At 41.2% G+C, this 15,837-nt stretch overlaps 2 protein-coding genes across 7 annotated transcripts in view; both read right to left on the reverse strand.

Moving 5' to 3' along the window:
* The window catches only part of mest, a gene marked incomplete in the record, with an annotated part of 10,297 nt that extends 6,594 nt beyond the window's left edge, over nucleotides 1-3,703 (reverse strand). Inside the window, 10 exon segments of the mRNA XM_046072151.1 lie at nucleotides 502-578; nucleotides 666-767; nucleotides 884-954; nucleotides 1,148-1,188; nucleotides 1,664-1,722; nucleotides 1,843-1,979; nucleotides 2,104-2,181; nucleotides 2,321-2,400; nucleotides 2,862-3,052; nucleotides 3,438-3,703. Of these exon segments, the coding sequence (XP_045928107.1) occupies nucleotides 502-578; nucleotides 666-767; nucleotides 884-954; nucleotides 1,148-1,188; nucleotides 1,664-1,722; nucleotides 1,843-1,979; nucleotides 2,104-2,181; nucleotides 2,321-2,400; nucleotides 2,862-3,015 (799 nt within the window).
* Nucleotides 3,704-6,167: 2,464 nt separating this feature from the next.
* The window catches only part of atp2b1a (ATPase plasma membrane Ca2+ transporting 1a), a 38,462-nt gene continuing 28,792 nt past the window's right edge, over nucleotides 6,168-15,837 (reverse strand). For 5 of the 6 annotated variants that reach the window (XM_046071740.1, XM_046071736.1, XM_046071737.1 and 2 more), the window contains exons 17-21: nucleotides 14,829-15,042; nucleotides 14,520-14,731; nucleotides 14,246-14,353; nucleotides 12,457-12,645; nucleotides 6,168-8,803 (exon numbers count right to left, since the gene is read on the reverse strand). In XM_046071740.1, coding sequence (XP_045927696.1) covers nucleotides 8,411-8,803; nucleotides 12,457-12,645; nucleotides 14,246-14,353; nucleotides 14,520-14,731; nucleotides 14,829-15,042 — 1,116 coding nt within the window. In that variant the 3' untranslated portion in view covers nucleotides 6,168-8,410. Of the gene's footprint in view, nucleotides 8,804-11,749; nucleotides 11,840-12,456; nucleotides 12,646-14,245; nucleotides 14,354-14,519; nucleotides 14,732-14,828; nucleotides 15,043-15,837 lie in introns of all 6 variants that reach the window. The other variant, XM_046071741.1, reaches the window with a different exon arrangement.

The following is a 15,837-nucleotide window of genomic DNA, read 5'->3' on the forward strand; positions in this document are numbered from 1 at the left end:
ATTAGAATTCATCTTCTTGGAACATGAACATATGTAATTTCACAGCAGTCCATCCAACTGCTGTGGAGACATTTCAGTCTGAACCAAAGTGATGGACTGACCAGTTTCTGGTGCAGATATAATTTTTATATCTAGCAGGATGCCACATTATTTTATTAACCACCTGACCCTTAAATTTTTCAGAATTGCTCACTGATAGGAGGATTCAGAAGAACCAGCTCTGGAACCCTCGCTAAAGCCTTTTAGCTGCATATGACATGAGGTCTGTGTCAGTAGCGCACACACATCCCTACCCCCACATCCCCCTCCTGAGCTCGGGATCACAGATGGACAACAAGGCTTCTCCTCGCAGGCTAAGAAGCTTAGCATCAGCGGCTCTCTGGCCGAGGCTGCTGGGTTACACCCTAAGGAAGTGTTTGGCCCACACAAAAGAGCTTCCACCCTCTGATTTATCATCACGCATATCACATTGTATGTACACTGATGCAACTGTGGACTCACGTGGGACAAAGGTGGAAGTGAGCGCGCCCACCCATCGCTCTCTGTGCTTTAATCTCTGGTTGATGTACTGCAGAGTGCTGGGAGGGAGGGAGAAGACAACATTAGAAATGATTGAACAGAGATGGATAGCAGCAAAGATAATTAAAAACAAAGCAAACACACACCTGTCCAAAACTAAGTTGCCGTCGTTGTAGCGTAAACCCGTCCACATGTCCCAGAACTCAGCATCTGTGGGCTGCGTGTATGGACCAAACACGTCTCCAATCCTAACCGTCAACAAAACAACAATATCAAGCATGGAAATTATATTAATGCATTTACATACTGGTGCAAAACATATATTTCAGTCTCACAATTTCAAAAAAAACTCTGATTCTCTTACCCCTTTTGGAAGATCATGTAGTTGGTGAGACGTGTCAGAACTGGAGCCAGAAAAGTGAAGTCCTTCAGAAGCTTTGGGAGACAAAACAAAAATGTCTCAGGGAGTACTTTGACAGCCAAAAGGCTCCCCAAAATTCAGCTCATCTGACTCAAGTGGATTGCTTCAATCTCATCAGCTTTTTGGGGTTTTTTTGTATCTTATGGCGTATGTTACATAACGCCACATGAGCTGAAGCGTGGGATGAAGAAAACAAGGGTGACTCACTGTCTGCAGCAGCCGTGGGTAATGTGTTTCTGGGAATATTCCTGTTGGAAATAAAAGTGTCAGCAGTGACTGCGACTTTCACAACACAGCAATCAGATTTGGGTAAAGCTGTAATGCTAATGGTTTAAAGCTGCAAGTAATTATTCATAGAACACAAGCTGAAGTCTTCAAATTGCTTGATTTGTCCGACAAGCGGCCCATGAAAATGTTCAATTTACAGTTACATCAAAGACCTAAAATACTCATTATGCAGAGATTAGATGGAGAACATGTTAGGGATTTTTGCTTAATAAAATTACTTGAATGATTAAAACGAAGAGCAAACGTGTTGTTTTTTGTACTAAAGCACAGTGAGCTGCTTTGCAACACAGAACATAACATTTTAATGCAAATCTTGTTTACATGGAGCTCTTGTTGAGGAAGATTTATTCTTTTTCTACTTTTACAGAACGTAAAATCCCTGCTGTTGGTGCAGAAAAGCTGCTACATGGCCAAATATAATAAACTGCACAGTACCTCCATTGGAAAGACACAGGCTGTTAAAGGTCAGGTGACCTGTGCGATTTTGGTCACTCCTGTTTTGGGAGCAGGACAGATAAAAAGAGAGAGGGAGGAAGGGGTGGTAATCAATTTATCATTTTACTCTGTTTTGACAGTTTGCATAAATACACACACACACACACACACACACACACCTATAGAGCAGCTCCAGGGCCACAGTGTCTCCATAGTCATGGGACACCACATTAATTCGCTGGTTGCTCAGGCCCAAGTGAGCCACCAGGGCCTCCACCAGGCTGGCCTGCTCAAAGATGGAGTACCTGTGCGGTCGCTGGGAGGGTCAGGCACAGGAGGAAATTAGTTGCAGGAAGTATAAGAAACAGAAGTGACAAGATCCACAGGGGCAGGGATATAATTTGAAATATAAAATTTAAATTAAAACAAATTTGACTCACTGGCTTGTCGCTGAAGCCAAACCCTAGGAAGTCCAGGGCAATGACTCGATGGAAGCGCTGCGTGAGGGGCTCCCAAATCTGTGTGGGGAAAAAAAACAAACAAAAAAACAACAACACACATTTGATTTCTGGCTGCTTCACATAAGAGCGGCGCCCAAAAAGACCCAACGTTTTTCCCAGTTGTGTGTTGATTAGCTACTAAGCGCGCAGTGGGTACCTTGTTCCAGTCAAAGCTGGAGGTGGGGAAGCCATGGAGCAGAATGACGACATCAGAGCTTCCCAAAGCACCATAGGAATCTGGTTTGAGGAGGAAGGAGAAATACATGTATGCTAAATACAGAGGCAAATATGTTTTTAACACCATGTGGTGAAAGAAGTGATATTTTTTGTGTGTTTTACTCCAAGTATAAATGGAATTAGGTCTCTTAAGAGTCATGTTTACCGCTTAGATGATGACGCAATGATTTTTTATCTATCATTGTAAACTGATCATCTTTGCTGAGCTTTAAAGCAGGGTCAGTTTGGTAGCTGCTCTTGAGCTGTACGTCATATGGCATGAACTTCGTTATGTGCATTTTTAGGTCAGCACTGGTGAGAAGCCCTTAAAGCACTCAGAACCAAAAGAGGTGACATTTCAAGGCATCAAGGCAAAGTCCATCTGCAGACGTAGATCATGACTGTAAACTCTGGAACAACCGCTAAATGGACTGTTCTCTCAACTGGATCGCACTGTGGATTAGGGACGAGTTGTCTCTTACCTCTGTAGAAGATCTCCCTGCCTCTGAAGTGGAAGGCCTCTCCGGCACTGTGCCACTTCTGCAGGGCAGGTGACAGCTGAGGGGGCGGGATGTGCAGGTAGACGGCTACCAGCGGGATGCAGATCAAACCCACATGGATCCACCACTCTCTCATCTTGAGCTCAGCGGTGGGGTGAGTCTCATCCCTGCCCCTGAGAGACGGGACAACAAAAGACAAGGCGCACAATAGTAAAGCAAATGTTCAAGTTCGTGTCAATCCTTTCAAGCTGAATCGTGTAACGTTATGGAGGCGTGTTCAGAGGCTAACGTTAACTCTGTCCCCCTAACAAGACTGTAGTAGACAGAAAGATGACAGAAAACCCAGCTAAATAAGAAAAACTCACTGCAGATGACTGACTTAACGGTTTACTGTCACTCAAATACGGTGAAACGTTAACGTTACAGATTGTTAGCTAAAAATGCTTGCTTACTGGGGAAAGGGCAACAACTCATGAGAAACAAATAGCTCTAATCTCTCATTATATACTACTGGTGACATTTCTTTAATTTAACACGGTCGCAGACTACAGGACTTACAGAAATGTCGCGACCTGTCACTTGCAGACCTTCGCCCAGTGTTTAGGATCCATTACTGCAGCACGCATTCCTACAGAGCGGAAAGAAACGACGGTTTGCAAAGAGGGGGAAAAAGCGCCGACGTCTTGCTCTGTTCCTACTTTCAGCTTCCCAAAAATTTGAATATATTTGCTAATTTATACAAGACGCAAGGACAAAATTCCGCCAATTGGTTTCAGGCTGACTGGGAAATCCGTGCAGCGTACGTGGTTGTGGGCGTTGTCATCCGTTAAGAAGACAAAGCCGAGTGACTCATTTTAGTAATACACAATCTTGGTTTAAAGGGCTACAGCAAGTCCACCGCTCTCTGCCGGTCTGGATGTGCAATGGCATATACTTGAGATATACCAGAAAACTGTACATTATATCAAGATATAATAATTATACGTCGATTAATCCACTAGCAGATTATCAAAATGTGTTTTGCCAACAATTCTGATAATCTATTTATTATTTAAATATTTGTAAAGCCCCTGAAAGCCCCTTTCTACATACCATTAAAGACTCGTGACTAAATAAGCAACAATTGAAGCTAAAGTGGGGGGAAATAAAAAAAAAATAAAATTAAGTTAGCCTATATTGATAGATAGATAGATATTTTAATGTCCCCATGTGGGTAATTTGACTCTCAAAGCGCTCAGAAATACTGTGTTGGTGTGGTGTGATTGATAAAATTTTGATCAACAGTGTAGGCACCATCAATCAAACAAACAAACCGTTTTCATTAAAATCCTGATTAATGCAGGGAACTTGGCCTATGTGACTCACATATTACCAGCTAACTCCCACCCACTTCAAACCAGCAAGCAAAGCAAGGAAAGCAAAAAAAACAAAAAAATACTAAAATAACCAAAACTCTGGTAGAAATTTGTGTGTTCATGTATGACACATTGGTTTGAGAAAAATAGAAAAGTGAGAAGTTAAAGTCTTCTATATTAGGCAAAAAACCCCAAATAAAGGCAATTCAAATTACTCCAGATTGGACAAAAGAAGCAATTTGAAGACATCACCTCAGGCTCTGGGAAACTGTGATGGGCATTTTTCACTATTGTCTGATATTTCATAGACCAAACACTTCAATTATTAAGAAATATATTTGGCATATTACTTGATAATAAAAATAATCAGCTACAGCTGTTGCAGTACTTAAAGTATGACACCGCCTGTGTTTCTTTTTTGGCAAACAGGCTTTTTGAAATAAATTTGATTTAAGTAAATTTCACTCTTGAACAGACATATTTGATTTACCATTAACATATACAGTATTTGGTTACCAGTTCCCCTGGTGTCCAGTGCTTCACCCACTTCACCTCTGCAGATAGTTAAGAGGTGGCCTACAAAGGCTCCATTGTGCAGTACTCACTGCCAACCTGCAATTAACCTCAATCTAGCTTGACCAATAAATTTAACTTGGTTACTCCAGTCAGTGTCTGATACATCGAATTCCCCCATTGCAGTAGCTACACAGTATTTGTGATTAATATAATCTGCCATTATTTCCAGATAATTAAGTTAAACCTTAAATAGATTGAGAAACTTGTGACTCGCCTGCAGTCATAAAAATCCGAAGTTAAAACACACGAGAGAAAAAAAAAAAAAAAAAAAAAGACTATTTCAGACATTTTTCTAAATAATCTCTGGACAGGAAATCTGACAAAACTTACTTACTTCCTTCCTTATTCAGAATTAAAACTACTGTACAGTTATTACATGTATTTGTGTATGTAGACTATTCAGAGAAAGTGTTTCCACAGTGATTTGGCTATTCTGATCATTAGCTATAATCTAATGGTTACAATACATTTGGAGTTAGGCAGGAAAAGCAGCTTGTGTGAAATCACCTCCACTCGATGCCGAGATTTTCTGCAACACGCCTGCACTCTGCAGCGTCCACATTTGAACTCCGTTCCATAAACACTGCATGGGAAATGAAAAACATGGCCCTGCAGTTAGGCTAAATACATTTTTTATTTTTAAAAACCATACACATTACTCGACAAGTTTCAAATGTAAATCCAATCACGATATTCATTTAAAATGCTCAAGATAAACAGACATGAAGTACTTTTATTTCCAAATGTTAAAAGATAAAAAAAAAAAAAAATCCATAAAACAGATGGAAAAAAAACAACAACATTCATTCCCATTACAGGAAGAAGCTACAGAACAAACTCCTCATGTGGATTCCGCTTGTCTTTTCAATTTCTCACTTTGTATGCAATCCTAGCTGCTATTTCGTCATCTGTAAAAGGAAAACAAACCATTCCCTCAGAGAACATTGTGATTTAACACCTCCACGTCCTTCCCCTCTCCTCGGCCCTTCAGGTGAATACGGACAGCAGGCTGCAGGAACAATCTGCAGCCTGCTGCCTAAGTCGTCCTGTGTGGTTGACAAGCACTGTCCAAACGTTGAATTAAGTGTGGTAATATACAAACTAAAACAGGCCTGTTCTCTTTCACACCATTTGCACCCTGAGATGAATATTTCAGAACAACACACATTTTAGTGGCCAAAACCCTTCCCATTATAACGCGATTGGTGTCAAATCATCCAAAATTGGTTTCGTACGATGAAAGGTATCATCAGTATCATCATAAAAATACAAAGGTATAATTTGTATTTGTGATTTGTATCAAAATTATTTTTCCCCTCGAGAAACGCTATGAAATAAAGTACCCTGTGCAGATAGATACCAGTGTATGCCTAGTCTTTATTCTTGAAAAAAATGCACGTCCAATTCTTTAGCGTTTCCAGTACATCAGGTGTCAAAAATATTTTACAAACAAACCAAATGCAACAACATTTATTCATGATGAAAGGAGTCTTACGGACAGAGTTGAAGAAGGAAAAAAAAATAATTAAATAAAAGCCTTTTTGCTCCCCTCCGTCTTTGATTTTTTTAAATTTCAACAAACCAGAACTGGGAGGAGTCAAAGAAAGTTTTTGCTAAGGCGTGATCTTAAAGATTGAATAGAAATATGAAAATAATTCACTTGCTTTGATGACCAAGACAATGTTTCACTATCTAAATACACAACGTCTGAAGTTAAAAGGTTCTTTCTTTATAGAGTCCTTTTAAATTAAATACTTTTTCTATGCCTGAGTAAACAAATGTCAATATTGTACATTGGCAGGGGGCTAACGCTTTGCTGAGAAAAAACAAAAATAGAAAAAAAAAAAATATATATATATATATATATTTTACAAATAATGACCAGGATCCATATTTATCAAGCACCCAGAGAGAAACTCAGTCATAACTGGCTCAGAATGATCAGAATGAGGCTTATTTGCTCCTACTTTGAGCCGCAGGAATAACACATACCTGCAGGTGGCAAATGAATGGACAAAGTATCGTCTAAATTGTTATTGGAGCCAAGGCACATTCATGTTTAGTCTATACGAACTTCTTACTGAACAATAAATAGGTGCATTGGCTGAATAGCTTGCAGCACAGCGCTGATTTGAGCTCAAGTGGTTATAAAGAAAAAAAAAAAAAACTTAATGAACTGTAATTCAATGTAGTGCTTCTATGAGTTTTGGCAAAAACAAATTTTTAGCCTTAACGTGCATAAATTAGCTCGCCATACACCCTCAATACACCCATTTCCTTTTTCCTGCTTTATATAATGTGAATCTGCCTCTTTTGAATGTAACTAACAACTACTACAAGAAGACATTTTCATTTTACGGTCCAAAGTGTTGTAAAAACCACAAAAAAAATCTAAAAGGAGAGCTTCTACTATGTGCTGAAAGTGACTTCATTAAAAAAAAAAAAACAAAAAAAAAATAAAGGACCTCATGTCACAACTCTGAGGTAAGACTTTGTTTCCTAGTCCAACTTTCAACATGATTTGACGCGTCATCCTGAGATGCTTGCTAAATACGGGCCCAGATATACTCTTAACTCCCTTTAGTGAGTGAACCTTTCAACATGTGGAAATCCTTGAACACAACATAATGAATGAAGAGAGAATCCAGAACTCCAGAAGGTTTTGTGCACATGAAAACTATTGAAGAAATGGAAGAAGTAAATATTTATAGCAATGTCAGTGGACAGAGGCCCTAATAGTCTTTCCAGTCTCCTGTGAAAACACCTCGCCCCGTGGACCTCTTTTCTATACAAGCCTTAGTGTTTATCGGTTTGGCTAGAAGGTTCTACATTTATCTACAAATATATATAACAAATAAAACTTGCAGGCAAAAATAGTTAAGTTTCAATAGAAACACCCCTTTTTTTCCTGAAAATACAGCAGTATCTGAAATAATCCTCTCATTCATTTTTTATTCTGTCCCAGTTTTCTGCATCATACATCAGGAAGCTCTTTTGCCTACAAACAGAAAAAAAGTATCTACAAACTTTGTAAACAGACCTGCTTTTTCCAAAAACATAAATAACTCAAAATATTAACAGCCGATGGAGCAGAAATAACTTTTGAATGAGCAAGGGCCAAAGAGATAAATATACAACACCATTCAGATTAAAAGAGAAGCTAAAGGTTCTTTCATAATTCTTACAGACGGTCTTCAAGCCAGGAGGAGGACCTCCCCTTCTCAATAACAACAATAATAATAATAATAATAATTATAATAACAACAACAACAACAGGTCACTTTCAATCCGAGTTTATAATCACCCCTTGTTTACTGAGAAAAACAAAAGTTACCAAGGAGGGAGGGGTGGAGAATCCTTGTGTTGCTGCAGGGTATTAATAAGAACCAAAAATTAAAGACCAAAGCATCCACACCAAGCCGTACATTCCTCTGAATGTTTGCTGTTCTTGTAGTCCAGTCCAAGCCAAGCTCACACAAGACTTCGCTCTCCTTTGAGGCTGTCTCTCCTCTCCAAGTGTTCGTTCCTTTCGTCCGAGTTGAGCTCCCTGGTGGTGGGCAGAAAATTGGTGGTGATGGTCGGAGCGGTGGGGGGGTCAGATCAAAGGGAGGTCTCCAGGCTGTGTAGGGGGCTCCCCGGGGCCGAGGGGGTTCCTGATTTGGGGCCCTCTGGGAGGAGGTGGTTACTGCTCTCCACAGCGTTATTGTTCTGGTTTGGGGAGGGAGAGACCGGCGTGGTGGGGGCGACGGTGGTGGTGGTGGCGAGCGTGGGCGAGGGAGGCGTTGGCGTGGTGTTGCGGGGGCTGGCGGAGTTGCGCTTGGTGGGAGCGTCGTCCTCTGCGTCGGTGTCGTCTATGAGGGGAATATGGGGCTCAGAGTCCTCTATCCTAAATTCAGGGTGGGTCATGAAGTTGTGGATTGATGATCGCGATTCGGGTTTCTCCAGCCCCTCATAGAGGGAGATGGAGCTGCGGAATGCATTCACCACCCGGATCTGGAGGGAGGGAGAAGGGAGAGGAAGCGGGAAAGGCAGACATTTAGTCACATTCAGTAATGATACATGTGTGTTTTTGTGTTTTAACACCAGAAGAACACCACAGATAAAAACCAAGGGCGCAGGTTTTATTGGGTCAATAGTGGGTGAGTTTTAGGGGCAGGGGGGGGGGACTCTCAGACACACGTGCAGGTGTGCAGTTATGTCGAGTCGTAAATTTACAACTTGTAATACAGGTTAACTGTAAGCTCTCCCTACCTGTCGCCTACACTACGTTAGCCTCAAAAATCAAAGCATAAGTTCATATTGGCTTCAGCAGCAGTTAAATTCATTTCATTTTCACTTCTGTCTCGTTGTGTCATTACCTGTTTTTCCTAAGTCACCCTCTGTCCTGTCATGAAAAATATACTCGTCACTGAATTTAAAACCTATTTGATAGGGGGAGGGGAATTACTCATGCAAATGCCTACAAGGAAAAGCCTCAGCTAGACTTGAGGCATCTAAAAGACTTTAGGTTGTAGTAGTGTATGACAGACTGTAAAAGCCTGTAAAGAGCGAAGTGTTTAAGAGATAAAAAAACCTCAACTGCATCCAGTGGAGACAAAGCTGACACGTGTTTCTGTGCTTGTAGGAAAACTATTCTGAAAACGTGTAGTAAATTCGGGGAGGGTACAAACCAATGTCAAACCCGGTGCAGTGTATGGCTTTTTTCATGTGTGTGAGTACAGTAGTAGTATTTCACAAAACACTTGGTAGAGGACTGTGTCTGATTAATCAAAATGCAAAAAAAAAGAGGAGTCAATGAAACAAGAGGAACGCTGTTCTTTAGACAAGAACACATCCATAGAGAAACAAGGACAGAGGCTGGACACAAGAGTCCACTGTTCTTGGACATGCTTAGGAAAGAGTGAGGAGAGAGGACATGACAGAGACAGAAGGACAAAGACAGAAAAACAGAAAGACAATAAGAAATGGTAAGAGTGACAAAGAAAGAGAGAACGTAGGAAGGACAGAAAGGAGATAGAGGGACATGAGGAAGAAAGACAGAAAGAGAGAAGGAGAGAGTAAGAAGGGCAGGAAGTTAAGACAGAAAGAGTTTGTACAAATGATATAAAGATAGTGGGAAGGACAGAGAGAGTGAGGAGGACAGAAAAAGAATGAAAGACTGAGGAACAAAGATAGAAAGAGACAGTAAGAAGTATGGACAGAAAGAGAGAGAGTGTAAGAAGAGACAGTATGAAAAACAGAAAAAGAGTGTAAGAGGAAGAAAGACATTTAGAAAGAAAAGAGAGAAAGGGGCGGTCTGTTCTAGCTGATGTTTGTGGAGGAGAAACAAAAAAGCTGCGGCAGCCAAGCATGTCTACAAGCTGGTATACATGTCAAAAACAGCACAAAGAGAAACTCACAAACGAGACCAGAGACTTTGAACCCATGCAGAGCGCGGTGCTACCTTGTATTTCAATGGTAGTAAACCTTTGAGTATAGCCCATGACACATTTCACAGAATCTAAAGAAGAATATGTGGGGGGTCAGTGGCATTCATTCTTTCTTGGGTCATTTTGGCACATTGCCAGGTGGACACATTCTGTCAAACAAATATATAACACACAGAATTTTTTCCCCCCAAAGCACCTGAAAGGAAAAGTTCAGAGTTTAGAAGGGAAGCACCTGCATGTACATCCAAGAGATTTAAAAAGGAGGCCCATCTAAGACAGAGACCTGAACATTACTGTAGCATTGTATCATTTTTCAACGTGCCAGGGGAAAAACAACATTGCAACCGCTGTTAATGTGTCTGGTGGAAGTCCCACGTGTTTACATTCAAGAGCACAGTAATTTATTCCATTAAGCTCTCTGTGTTGACATCTGTTAGACATTTCAAATCCTACTGCCGGTCAGACGGTCTCTTCCTGGGAAGGTCTGAAAAGAGAAAAAGAGGCACCATCAAGAGCCACACAGTTCTTTTTTTAAGGGCACACTCAGGAGGAAGGGCCTTTGGATATGCCACCATCAAATGGTCCGCGTCGATCCCGACGTAGTGATCTTCCACGACTGAAGGTGATGTCAAAGGCTGCCAGAGCTTTAAAAAAAACAAAAACAAAAAAACCTACGCACAGCCTTGAATCAAACACACCAACAAACTGTATCATTATCATCTGCAGCTGCTTGTCCATTACAAGGTGCTATCTCTAAACCACCCTCTGCCACCCCCCTTCTCTTAACACAGCAAACTCCCAGAAACCGCTGGAGAAGAAAAAGGTTGTTAATATTTCACCACTGACTGACAAAACATCCAGTGACACTCAGGTGGAGATTTTTCTCACAGGGGTCCGCGTCATGGTTTGTCTCTTATCGTTTTAGACCGTGATCATGGGCGTATACTCAAAACATTTACCCGACTAGGTGCTGAGAGCTGCGACACAGACCCATGGGTGCTTTTTACAGGGGCACAGAGCAGCTGCAGACAAACCTGGTGACTGTCAGAGAGACCCCCCCCCCCCCCCCCCAAGGTTACAGTAAAACCTTTCCATTTCTGAGACCAAAAGCAGAAGCAGAACAGAAAACATGATGACACAGAGAAAACACCTTGACACTAGAAGCGACCTGGTTACAAGGTACATATATATATATATATATATACACACAGCAGTGTTATCAAAGCAATATGGAAGATGTGGTGTTTTTGTTGTCTTTTTTTGAAGAAAACAGGGGAGGAGGGGGAGGGGGGGCACATTAAGAGAAGCATGAGAGAGTAAAAGTGTCAACGTTAGGCGAGAAGAAGAGTGGAGGAGGAAGATGTTAGAAGAACAGAAGAAATAAAAAGTCTCATGCACTAGAGGAGAACACGCACTCACACCCCACAGTGGCAGAAGCGGTGTTGGCGGCAGTGGCAGTAGTGGTAGTAGTAGAAAAGGCTACATGTGTAGGGCTAGAAACATTGGTTACATCGTGCTGTTGTTGGCTGGAGTTGGAGGCCTGCCGCCTTAGAGCCCCCTGAAAGGAAGTTCCACTCTGGAACGCACTCACTACATCCATCTGCAAAGAATCAGACAGCATGACAGGAGAAAGCCCAGAGGAAATAAAACACAGCCAGAGGAGAGAGAGAAAAGAGAAAAAAATAAAGAAAAGGCACCAGTAACCATAGAAAAAAATGTCACTTGGAAATTGGATTCAGGCATAATAGTTAAAAGAGGAGGACAAGGGGATAGTTGGGTTTAAAGGCACTGATCAGAGGGAGCTCTCACAATCTGACCTCACTTTCACTCCTTTCTCTGCAGAGTCCTTCCATACTTCCAACAATAGCCATGCCAACACACTTTGATCATTCAGCAGTTCTAGCGTGCTTTCCATTCAATCCAATTCACTTGCTTCTCATCAGTACCTTCAAACTAGTCGTGTTTTAGCAGATAAGGTTCAGACCGAGTCAGAAATAGGCATAGGAACCTGCTTTTAGCTCACAAGCAGAACAGAAACAGTAGAGGAAAGGCTTTTGTTTTTAGGGCACAAGCCATTCTTTAAGAATGCCGAGTGAAAGGACAAAACATTTTAAGCTGGAAGAGCAATAGAGAGTTAAAGGGTTTATGGCTTTTGATTCCCGTGGTGTTGGGATGTAGTGCTGGGTGGTTACACCGGGGCGGCCTATGGATTGTTACCTGAGTCTGGATGCGATTGAGGCCTCGGAACCAGAGGATCTGGCCCCGGCGAAGCTCCCGCTCGGCGTGGTCGATCTCCTCCATGTCGTCCAGCTCCTCCAGCTCCTCGTCCGGGATCTCCTCTTTCTGGGTGCCGTGGCCGGCTGTTTTCAAGAATTTTAAGCGGCTGGTGGGTATCGAGGAGATCACCTGGAAGACATCAGGATTTACATGAGCAGCGCTGACTTGTGATAACGCTTACAGTCCTCAAGCTTGGCAACGATGGCATTTAATTATCGCAGAACACGCCATGTTTTCTGGGTAAATGACACATTAAGCAGCCAGTGACCCTGAAGGAGATAATAAATAACGCTTTCTGAACTGATTTACTAAAACCTGAAAATGATAATTTCATCATGTTGCCGGCTACCAACATGCTAGATGATTATAATCGTCAATACAGGACCATTTGGGAATCATTCATATCAGATTTCAGCCACAATTTCTCCTAATTTAATTTCCATCACAACAATATATCATATTAGACTGAAAGGATCAGTCAATTAATCAATTAGCTGACCAACAGAAAGTGTATCTCAGTTCAGTCACTTCAGTAATGTTTCAAGCAAAAAATGCCAAACATTCTGATTTCAGCTTCTCAACAAGGTGTGGATTTGCTGCTTTTCTATCTCACAAGTGATCGTAAACTGAATATAACGGAGTTTTGGAGAAATGGTCAGATACAACAAGCATACGGCTTGGAAAATTAGAATGGGCTTTAAAAAAAAGATTTATTGAGAAAATGATCAGCACATTGATATTTTATTGCAAAATGATATCCAGCAACTGCTCCAGAGAAGTAGGTTAAGTACATAACAAGCAAAAATAAATAAATGTTTAACCCAGAATGGCTGACCTTTATCTTGCTTACAGTAATGTGAAGTCACACTTTATTGGTAACCTACAGAAAATAACTGTTCTGCATTTGCCCCACCTATATAAAAGCACAGGGCAGCAAAAACAGAGCCCTCAGAGACCAGCTCTGCTTCTAAGGCTGGTGACCTACATTTAGAAAACTGTCTGGTTTGGAATCAATAATCTTGGTAGGAGGACATCATGGCCACCTTTTCGGTTCTATAACTGTCAGCTCTTTCAACTTAAAGCACTCGGCACAGCCCTGCTTGCTCGTTTCTCGTCAGAAAACGTTGGCAATGTCGCTCTTTGAATTGAGAGGGGATAATGACATATTATGCGCGCTGCTCTGTAGGAGGAGTGTGGGCAGTATGAGCAAACTAGAATCACATCAAACATTCATTATGACTCTTTCATTGTCAGCAGCGGTGGTGAAGCATCTCAACCTTTCAATCTCTCCCTGTCAGAAATTACAAACAGACAATTATTTTAACTACAATACGTAAAACAAACTCAAAGAATACATGTCACATTAGTTATTAGTTAATTCAATAATTAAATAGCATTGAATAATAAAAATAAAATATCGATATGTATATACACATTTTAAGTAAATATAACATATAATATATAGTATTTGGCATTGTGACAAACAAACTGAGGTGGCTACATAACAACTAAAGCTATGTCATATGCAGCATAACTACACCATTGTTCATGAATATGAACATTCATTTTGAGTTTGGGAGTTTACCCATCTCTTCACAGCAGTAGAACATGCTGTACTGTTACACCTCTTTGCTACCATTAGACACCCACTAAGCCAACTCCAACACAGGGGGGCAGTGTCACACCATAGCTACTGAAGCTGAAGCTCAGCTGTATAGTCACATCATACCTGTCCCCATAGCAGAGAGCCAAAGCCTAAGAAAGTGCACCACAGCCACTGGTCAATGGTCAGAGCCACGCAGCTGAACGGCTTCCCTCCGAACTGCACTATGACAATCTAGAGGAGCAGGGAGAGCGAGAATTAATTTCAGAGCAAAGGTTTAAATTTAACATTTACAGTTTGCAAGCCTTGTGGGTCTGATCATCTATATTCATGTATGAGTCACCAAGCACATTCACAAAACCCCAGCAAGTTAGCCCCAGATGTCTCCAGTCAACTTTACCTGGATTATAAAGGTACCAAAGACAATACTACAGAAGATAAGGTTGTTGAAGATGCCCTCGAAAACATTCCTTTCACCATGGATCTTGCGGGCATTGATCTCGTTGAAAAGCTGCATCATCACAAAGGTATTGAAGACAATGGTATAGTGCTCAGAGGGCGGGGCGTGGAGGGGAGTATTCCTGCCGCTGTCTATGTCAAACACTTTCTCTCCTACAAGAGAAGCCAAAGAGAATTTGTTCAAATAAACAGATGGATTTATTCACTAGCTATGTGTACATGAAGAACTGCACCCAGTATGGCTTCTTACCAGCAAAGAGCAGAGTAAAGATGATGATTAGCTGGTACACTCCCTGGCCCAGTATGTTCTTCATCATGGTGCGGGAGATGAGAGGCTTGTTGCGGCCATATGGCTTCCTCAACAGCAGAGCTTCTGTGGGGGGCTCTGTGGCTAGGGCTAGTGAAGCAAAGGTGTCCATGATGAGGTTGACCCATAACATCTGTACTGCTTTCAGTGGAGAGTCCTGGAGGTAGAGAGAGGGTAACCAAATTAGGTTGAGAAAAGTTGAAGAGTGAGGAATAAAAAAAAAAAAAATAACCTACAAGATTAGCATCACTATCACATATACTGTAATATCGAAAACATCATGGACATTCAGAGCATCTTTTAGAGGTATTTCAACTGACATGAACCAAACTGCATGTGGAAAACACAGCATTTCGTGGTCTGCAGCTTAACTGACTGCACGTTTAGATGAGCTGTGGCAGCATGAGCACTGAAGAGTGTGTGTTTTGACATGACGTCTAAGACTGATAGGTGAAAAAAGGGTCCCAATCCCAAGAGTGAAATGACATTTGGTTTCAGTTCACATATGCAAATGGTGTCAAAAAAACAAAACAAGAGTTATTGTTACAGGAATGGAAATCACATAGAAAGACAACTTATGTCTAAGAAATCTATTAAATATTTAGTATAGATCTGCAACATTTTGGTAGAGATACAAAATAGGAAATTAGGCTACAGAACATTAAGGAATTTCACAGGTGCTTATAACTACTAATGCATGAGGTCAATGAATAGGCCTTTTTAGAAATAAACAAAAAAACAGCACATGAGCCAATTTGAAGGTGCACAGCACGTTTCTATATTTTCAAAATTATATCAGACCCTGTGTTTCCCCTCAGATTTAATTGCTGATCTCCACAACGTTAGGTGAACTGATCACTTCACTGATTTGAGATCAAGCTTTAGTTATTTCAGTCTGTTGCTTCCAGCTGTGCCAATTCAGTTGCTGTTGTGTCAATGTGTGAACGGGTGA

This window comes from Micropterus dolomieu, linkage group LG16 (genome assembly GCF_021292245.1).
Source record: "Micropterus dolomieu isolate WLL.071019.BEF.003 ecotype Adirondacks linkage group LG16, ASM2129224v1, whole genome shotgun sequence".
Taxonomy (NCBI): Eukaryota; Metazoa; Chordata; class Actinopteri; order Centrarchiformes; family Centrarchidae; genus Micropterus; species Micropterus dolomieu.